The sequence below is a fragment of the Schistosoma haematobium genome, chromosome 2 (genome assembly GCF_000699445.3).
Source record: "Schistosoma haematobium chromosome 2, whole genome shotgun sequence".
Taxonomy (NCBI): domain Eukaryota; kingdom Metazoa; phylum Platyhelminthes; class Trematoda; order Strigeidida; family Schistosomatidae; genus Schistosoma; species Schistosoma haematobium.
The window spans coordinates 37,044,322-37,053,720 of record NC_067197.1 but is presented as its reverse complement, the minus strand read 5'-3'; the positions used below and the strand labels follow the sequence as shown (position 1 = coordinate 37,053,720).

The following is a 9,399-nucleotide window of genomic DNA, read 5'->3' as shown; positions in this document are numbered from 1 at the left end:
CAACCTTCGAACAAATCTTGAGTGACCTTGAAAAATATTAGCCAATCAGTAAACAGCTAGTATAGAGTCAGTCGTGTGCTGTTACGGGTATGAGGGCTGATGTCACTTCCCGGCTGCCCACACCGTGGAAGGGTATTTCTTGAGGAACCTGAAAAGGAAATTGGATTAGTGTTGGTCTTGACGACCTGTGAGCGTGACCGCAGAGCCCAAGGGACAACTGCTTAAGGCCGGTCGCGCACGGCCTTTTTGTGGGAGGTTTTTGACGTGTTAGCTCCGTTCTTCAAAGGGTCTTACCGCCGGAGACGGAAATCCGTGAGGTAAGGTGAGGTGTGACATTTTTAGGGTCGACCTTTTCTAACCACACCCCTCCTTGTGGGAAGGCAGCATCGCTGTCATGCTGGTTGTCCGAGGGAAACACCTTACTGCTGTCACACCTCTCTACAGTCAGCAGTACGACTTCGCCCTCAGACCTTGAGTTGCTGCTTTTAGTCTTACCGTTCACCAATCGACCTGCCTGGTATGGTAGAACCTACAGGAACATATGTTCCAGCCAATATAGCTCGGTTGGGTCATCACGATAGGCAAGCCCGACCACCGCGTCAAGGTAGCAGCTTCGGTCGGGCTAGTATAGAGTAAAAATATATTATACAAAACCATGGAAATAAAGTGGATGCACTTCTTATACACGGTCCAAAAACTTGTCAAGGTTAGAAAGACGTTCTAAAATCGTAATGCATGCAGTAGAGGAAATCATCCATACAGCTACAGAATAGTCGGCATCTGGAGCCATGATAAAGTCTCGAAAACTCTTTCAGCCTCGAACACAGCTTCAATCTTGTTTATGTGCACTCCGGTTGTTAAGCGCACAAAATGGCACTTGTAGATAACGACACGATGCAAGTAACCAAGCTTATGGAGGAGTCTATACGCTCTCAAAACATCCGTATATATTGTAGTACCTGGATGCAGCCAATGTTACTGGTGCCTTTATTATCCAGTTCGCGATAATTGTCAAAGTCTGCCATAGTTAGGAATTATATACGGGGTCCCCATCACGAACTGATATCAGCTATAATGCCATAAATGTATCTGGCCAAATAGAGGAAAGGCTTTCGCGTTAAAATCCGAGATCTATTATCTTATTACCTGATTGATTCGTCCACAAATTATAGTCCCGCTGTTTTATTTGTTATAGCCGCTTAATTATCACGTTTTGTACAGAATTCCTTGTGAACCGATAGTACGTTAGTATTAAGCACTGAAGTTGGCGCCGTAACCTTTGAATCTCTAAAACGCCTCTGATTGGCTCGTCCATAAATTAGTCTCATCAACATATTGATACCAAGGTCATCGTTCAGTATACGATAAGCCAATATTTTATCACCCCGTATTCTGCGGTAAGACAACGGAAATAAGTTGAGGTTTCTCAGTCTATCTTCATAAGATAGGTCAGAGAAACCTTTTACTATTTTAGTCCCTCGCCATTGAACTCGTTCCAACATATCCGCCTCATACTTGAAACAAGAACTTGCTGCTTAAATCCCATATTCCAAATGCGGTCGCATGAAAGTCGGGTATAGTAATCTAAACATTCCAAATACTGTAAAGGCGCGAAATTCATTCATCCATTTGGTTAAAGAGCGTTTTGGGATTTTATCTATTGTCAGTTCTTGATGAAAACTTTGAATATAACTCCTAACCATCAACTGTAAGCCATAATCCTTATTCTTTACATAGGCTTATAACTCTCATTTAGCCCTAGCAAGCAGGTGGACATCTCCAAAGCCACTTTAACGTCACTCAAAGGTTGCCTATAAACTATGGTCTCACTACCCGTGGTTCCTAGAGTTCATATTTGCTGAGCCCAATGGCTTTTTATAACTAGTACACATAATCTTAGTATAAAAGAGCCAAGCATTTTCCCGAAGTAAGTTCAAAGTCCTCATTTAGTAACTGTCATACTCGTTGTAAATGGTTTCGAGCATCTAATAATAGGGCAATCAGGAAATTGTAAATTTGCGCTTCTCGGTTCTATTAGTTTTTCGTTCGTCAGTTTGTCTGGCTTGCACTATAGTGGTGTTTTAAACCACAAAAAGAGTTTCACCAAGCTCATTTCAAAGTCAATCTTTATGATAATAATAATCGTGTCAGATGTGAAATATCACTTTATTCCGCCTATATTTGCTCCTAATTGTTGTTTAAGAGCTACAGTGTTGCTCATCCCCCAATATATCCGTGGTCTATGGTCATCAATTTTAATCTCATTTTAATGTATTTCGACTAACTCCCAAGGGTAAATATATTTACTCATCCTAAAATGAAATTCCTCGCGCTAAATGATTAGTAAAATATAATGTAAAGCCTCACAATCTATCTAATGAGAATAAAGAATTAAACTCTGGAAATTGCAAATAACAAGTTAAATGGCTGATAACTACGACTAGAAAATCGTGTTGACCACTCCCAATGCCAGATACATATGAAGTAAGACAAGTTATAACATTTGATAATGCATACTTGTTGTACGACTGCAAAACTGATTGATTAAGGTAAACCGTTTAGACAGTATACAAAATAAGTAAATGTACGTTTAACGCGTTACTAGTAATAAGCTATGCATACATTGCTTACAAACATTTTGTTAAAGTAATTAGTAACAGTTAACACGCATCGATATAGTTTTCAAAGTTTCATTTAGGCTTAACCTCGGTTGTCTGTACAAGCATAACAACTTAGTGAGATTTTAAACTCATGGTCCAGATTAGGTTAAGTTTGTGTTTGAAAAATGAGTATGTGAAGCAGTCAAGCTTTAGTTTTTTCACTTATGAATGCATCGATCGACTACCAATTTACTGGCACGTGTTAAAATAAATCTATTAACAACATTTTGTATCTGGATTAACAAAATAGAAATAAAAATCTAAGTCAAATAATTTCGTCTATCAAATCAAAACGAGGTATATTATTTATTGGTTGACAGGTTCAATGTTGACATATTCAATTACGAGACTAGATAATTGGAGTTGGGATATACAACCCAAGGTTTCGAGGTCGTAGGTTTACTTTACCAACAAGCTTAAAAAGAATACACATGAAATTTGTTAGTAAGTCCTCACTACCCAACCAATAAATCAACCAACGTATACTACTAATCCGCAAAAATTAAAGTATGGGGATTCACAGGCATAAAAACTAATAAGTATTCGCTTGATTATGGTTTTTAACTTTAGAATTTTGTATAGCTTTGAAGATCTTATGCCTCTTTGATTAGCTCAAACATTTTTTTGATATTTCAGCACGTTTAATTCATAAGATGCCGTCTAAAATTTCAAAGTGGTTATCTTCCTACAAACCATCATCTCGTGAGGCGATGGATGAATTTATCACATGGATGTATTCAAGTAACAAACTAGTTGATGATATAGAAGAGACATTTGAAAAACTAGTCTCTTCCAGTACTATTTCTGATGTCTGTCAAAGATTATTTGTATTTTATAAATCAGGTTTACCGGCCTTACAAAATTTTGTTGTTCTTCTTTTACCTTCATTATTGCATTCATATTTATGTCATTCTTATGAAGATAATAGCTCATCATCTCAGACAAGAAAAATTGTTTCAAATATATCAGATTCATCCCAGTCATCATTTTTAATCAGTTTGAGTTTGTTAGAATCATGTTTGCTGAGCATATGCAATTATTATCTTGTAAAAGCTGACCCTTTAAAAGGTAAATTTAAAAGCTTTATAAGTGATATTAACAACTTTCGTCTACCATCGTTAACCACACCGTCTGTTTTTCATAATCCTGTTTCTATTAAGGAAACAATCGAAAGAAATGATGCCAATGTTAAAACTGAAAGTGAGAATTTGAATCCTCTTAGAGTGTCTGCGATTATATGCTTAGTTCAAAATTATATTGAGATATTATCTACTCTTGATCTGCAAAATCCTATTATATCTGTGCTAATATTTCACTCATTGTCAAGATTTTCAAAGTTTTCAGATCGTGTTGTTAGCATATCAAAACGTCCTCGTATTCCAACTTCATCTGGTTTATTAATGATATTATTGGATTGTTCAGATCTTATTTTATTTAAACTCGATTGCTTTGATAAATACTCTGGAAGTAATAATCGTCTTGCTGACTCAATCCGATCCTCTATACTGGACAGTATTATAGAAATTAGTAATCGTGCTACGCATCATTGTTTTTCTTCTTGTCTTTTAGTATGTCAGTCTTTATTACACTATCGCAGTATTTATTACGATTATTGTGATCAAAAACCTAGGATGGAAGATGGATATATTCGGGATATTGAAAATACCCCTACTTCTCGAAATGGACTTACTAATTCTACTCACATTCCACCTGTGATCTCTATAAACTCTGTAGAGGATAAAACTCCACGTACTGAGTATACTCCACGACCAAAACTTAGCTCTACAAATGCTGAAGTATTTACAAGTGCTTCATTTAAACCAGAAATTGTATCTGAAGATATAACTCCAATCAGTGAAAATTCTCGATCGTCCAGACCAGACAAAATGACAGGCCCAGAGGAGAATGTTAATAATGGGGCTAGTGCAAGTAATAATACCAATAAGAAGCATTCCAGTGAAGTACATGAAAGAAAACACAATAAGTTAAAAATTGGTGTTGATTTCCGAATCAAATCAAATGATCATAGAAAGCATACTTTGGAGAAACTATCTGCACATCATGTAAAAAGTAATAACACTGAGAAGTAGTTCAATATATATCATATAAACTTAATTTTGTTCCTTGTCTTTCATTAGCATTATCATTGCTCATTATCGTCAATATCTTTTACTAAAACACTATCGTTGGTTTATGATCAGTTGACAAATGAGGTGTTGTTCATGACTTGCATTTTCTCGCACCTGTGTTACTCCTTTTATTTATTTTCGTAACTTTTTATTTTTTACATTCTCATACAGTCTTTACAATGAGACCTCTGTGTATAGATCTTAACTTTTTCTATCAAACTACCTAATTATAAATAGCGTACTTTCAGTTGAAAATTATTGTATATCTTATGTAATGTCTTATTTTCTTTATTCTACCAGTTATATATGCTCAGTTGTTTTAAAAGAAACACTGGTTTAGTAAGTTGAAACTTTCGTAGGTGTTAATGTAATTTAATCTAGATTTCATCAAGTTTTGTTTCGTCAAATAGGTTTTTTTATTTTGAATGTACAGTCTTTCTTCAATCTCATCGATGGCTTACGGAAAGCTGTGTGGTTTTGTACTGAGTAGACAGCTGACAAATATCGAGAAGTACTAGGATAGCAAAGTTGAAGAACGAATAGATAAATAGGTAATGAGGTGTGAAGAGTGATAAAAAGGGGATAGATTTGTACCATTACCACGTACTTTGAATCATAACCAGCACTCTCTGAAATCTCTTGTACCGTATTTAGATAGCATATATTTCCTCATGCTATACAGCCCAATATCTAGTAAATCAACCAAATGATCCTGTATATTCATCTAAACATCTTTTCAACAGCTAAATCCTATTATTATTAATATATCAAGTTGTGATATGTCGTAGTTAAGCATCTATTCACTAGACACTTAGGTTAATTTGATTGAACAGCTCACTAAAATGCACGTTCGTGAAGTGCTAAAGTGACGACTTGTGTTTTGAGTTCACCAAACGTTTAATGAAATATGTGCGTATTTGCTTTCAATCTTTGTGTTGATATTGAGTAGCAAGCACTCAAATTTTAAAGGCATTTGGTGTTAGAGACAATGTTTGTGATATATTAAATTCCTAAAATCTAAAGTGTTGTGAACTATAATTTTAAGATTTAATGAACATTAGCCGCTTTCATATTTTGTCAGTTTGATTTATCATCTTCCCAAACGACCTACCTGAGCACACCTGATTCACAGTTAATTAGACTGCAAGCAGAAAATCTGTGCTTTGGATTTTCTTAAGCTTAGTTATTGGGCGTCGGATGAAATCATAGTGATCTGTACCTGCTCTTCGACATACGGAGAAATGTATTCACATAGCTAAAGTCACCTCTTCCATTTAGACTATTACCAAGTGTTGATTGACCACGTCACTGAAACTTATGATAATTATTACTGCAGTGGCCTTGTGTCTGTTATTTCAGCTGTTTATAGAATGACTTGGAATTTTATCGGGCTTTTTGGTGTTAATTTCTGTAAATGAGACATTTTTTAATAGATAATCATGTATTCTTGCTTCATCGCAACCATGAGGTGTCAGCAGTCAGCTTTCAAGCTCAGATACTTGTAAGAATTTCACTGATATATTACACTAATAAAAACTGCCAAGTCTAAAAAGGGGTAAATGTTTCAAAATTGTGGTTACTTGTCAATTTAAATCGCTTTCATTCAAGTAGGTTAAAAAGAATCGCTGAAATGTTGTTGTAATCGGTTTTGGAGCAACGCGTTAGCATAGGCAGAAAAAGCCTATTGTGGGTTAATAAGTCAGGAACAACATGGAAGAATAAGTAGTCGTAAGATTTTAATAAATATGGGTTAGGTAGTAGAAAAATCTTTGCTAAAGTTATCCCAGACGTAAGCCGTTATAGTCTGCAGGTATGACAGTGTGATAAATTGTGAATCTATTGGTAAACTTATTGATTCCAAGATATGTATTCCATCATCTGATTGTGAATTACAGACCATTCTGCAGAATAATAATATTTTGGAGATAGTGATAATCTGTATAAATACTACTAGATACAAATGTCTCTGTATCATATAAACAATTACATCATGTCAGATATAATTACGGTCACCACCTGGATTTTTTCGGTCAACAATCGGGTTTCGTAAATGAGTTATCATTGTTGACATCATGCTTCCTTAAATGACGTATATTAGGATTATTTCAGTCAGTCGTCATCAACGTAGAACCTAACACTTTTAGAAACCCCATTGTATAAATGTGTTTATGATAGTTGCCAATCATTTCCTAGGTAACTTGTAAATAAGACAGTATCTGATTTATTCAAATCCTGGATAACATAGGTTCACAACAAATTCTTAAAACTTTAGAGGGAGTTTACTATTTTTCAGATCATATAAATACCAATTATGTAAACAACACCTATTCTTTGACATTAGATATATCTCTGCTAGTAGTGATATTCAGTTGTTTGTTCAAAATTACTAAACGTATAAGATAATCTACTGTAATTATAGCGGAATAGTATCCTTTTTACAGGTAAACAATAACCAACATGTTTATGGTAGCATGTACATGTTCGTATAAAAAAGTAACCAAATGGTATTACATTTCCGACTGTCTTTACATACTTTTCACATGGCTCCTTTGAAAAGCCATTCTTTAATGAGTTGCTAAAAAGGGACATTAATTTGGCCTTTAGGCTATAGACTTTACGTTACTAGATACCCATCAGTAGTCTTCCATAAGAACCTGAATATCGGCCAGTCACGAAAATCAAAAGTCAACATACTTCTCTTTTCTAGAACATGTGGTTTAATCTCGTATGGTGTTTGATTTCCGAAATTAGTGTGCCTCATAGTCCATGTCGCTTAATGATGCCTGAAGTGAATTCATACTTTAGTGCACTAAGCTAATTGTATGTATTCCGACTTCAGTGCGATGAACCAGAAAGTTGAAGCTTCATGTAATTGGTTCCTTTTATGAATTTAAATAAAGCCAGAACAAACATGGACGCAGAATGGTATGAATTCATTATATTTCGTGGTTTCTCATCAGCTGCTTACAACCATATATGTGTAGTGACTTACTTTTATCACGAGAACGCGGTTGGTATAATGGAAACAATCATAAAGCTTAACTTTTGTGTATCTTATCACAAATACATGAGATATGAGTATTTGAGTAACAATATAATTAGTAATCATGTAAATAAATGTGATACTAGTCCCGAATCAATTCTCACCATAATAATCAATAATTCGATTTAAATGGAAATTAAACACTTAAAAATCCAATTTTTTAATATGGAGCATACTATCAGCTGTGGCGGGTAGTTAAAGTTACCTTTGCCATTCGGTAGATAACTTCAGTTTTAGTATGTTACTTCATAAACAGTAATGACAATCGAACTAATAAGTAGTTGTCAATTTTATGTTATTAACCTTGAATAATTTTGTCGAATACATGTTCCTTGCGACGTTACATCACTATCCTATTTGGAAATACCTGAAATAGTATCGATAATTCATGTTATCTTTCAAAACTTCGAGATATAACTATATTTGGTATTCCTTAATTCGGAGATAAGGTTATATGAAGTTAGAATTAAATTTACTCACTGCAAACATATGGTGCATTACTGTCACTTACAATAAATAATACTGGTCTCTAATCAAATGGACATCTTATTTAAATCGGAGTTCATCAGTGTTGTACTTTGCTGTAGTTAAATACACCAATTCTCTAATTATTTGCATTTTAGTTTTTACATTTGGGTCAGGTAGAGTGATCAGTGCAAAGTAAAATGTTCACGAAAGTTTCTCTTTGACTTGGGAATGGTAGTAGCATATGATATCTATGTAAAAATGTCCATCGTAATTCCACTTGAGAACCGAAATGTTCACTGTGGCGCAACAAATTATTTGCATCAATTCACCATTGATGAATTCAACTACAAAACATTAATACACCTGATCATGTTTTGATTTATCTGTGATCTTATTCTTGAAATTATTAATGACTTTAATAATTGGCACGACCTGAACATTTTCTTTCTTTATAATAAAAATGTGTTATTTCCTTAACAACCAAAGAAATTTCAAACAAAATCTTTATAATTACACTTTACTTATGTTCAAACTGTTCTAAGAATTAATCCATAAGTAGTCAAAATCATTTGATAAGAAACTGATCAATTGCAGTCCTAAACATCAATGATAAAATTCAAACAAACGATACAAAATGAATTTACACTTCACCCCATTGTAGAAGCAAGTAGCTATCAGGACTCAGTAGCTAAGTGGGTAACGCGATGGTGTTTGAAGATAACGGTACTGGGTTTGAGTCCCGGAGTGAACGCCAACTCGGGCTCAGGTACATCCCGCTGACGAGTCTCTAATAGGACAAAACGCGCGTCCTGGATTCCACTGCTAGCTACCATACATCTTTGCTTATAATACTTCTCGATTATGTTTAGACTGTGTGACTTCTCAGTTAGGAATTAATCATTGAGTTTTGTTTCCTATCCTATTTGAGAAGCAACGGTAAACAAGGTTAAAGTAGTTAATAATCGTCTAATAATTCAGTATTACCACATCAATGATCTAAATTCGAGATGAATTTTCTATGAACAGTTTTTGTCTATTTTAACAAGACTTTTAAAGAACTCACTTGTGGAAAACACTACGCTTACAGCATAAAAATTGA

General features: G+C 34.6%; 1 protein-coding gene across 1 annotated transcript; it reads left to right on the top strand.

Moving 5' to 3' along the window:
- Window positions 1–486: 486 nt before the first annotated feature.
- Window positions 487–5,297, top strand: MS3_00006874 (uncharacterized protein). The gene is made up of 3 exons (XM_051215114.1): window positions 487–1,708; window positions 1,757–1,927; window positions 3,297–5,297. Exon 3 carries the CDS (start codon window positions 3,314–3,316, stop codon window positions 4,748–4,750), a length of 1,437 nt encoding a protein of 478 aa, XP_051068292.1. The 5' UTR covers window positions 487–1,708; window positions 1,757–1,927; window positions 3,297–3,313; the 3' UTR covers window positions 4,751–5,297.
- The last annotated feature ends 4,102 nt before the right edge of the window (window positions 5,298–9,399 follow it).

What these genes read in the sequence shown, in the direction of transcription:
- MS3_00006874 (XM_051215114.1), top strand. Translation starts at nt 3,314, where the DNA reads ATGCCGTCTAAAATTTCAAAGTGGTTATCTTCCTACAAACCATCATCT.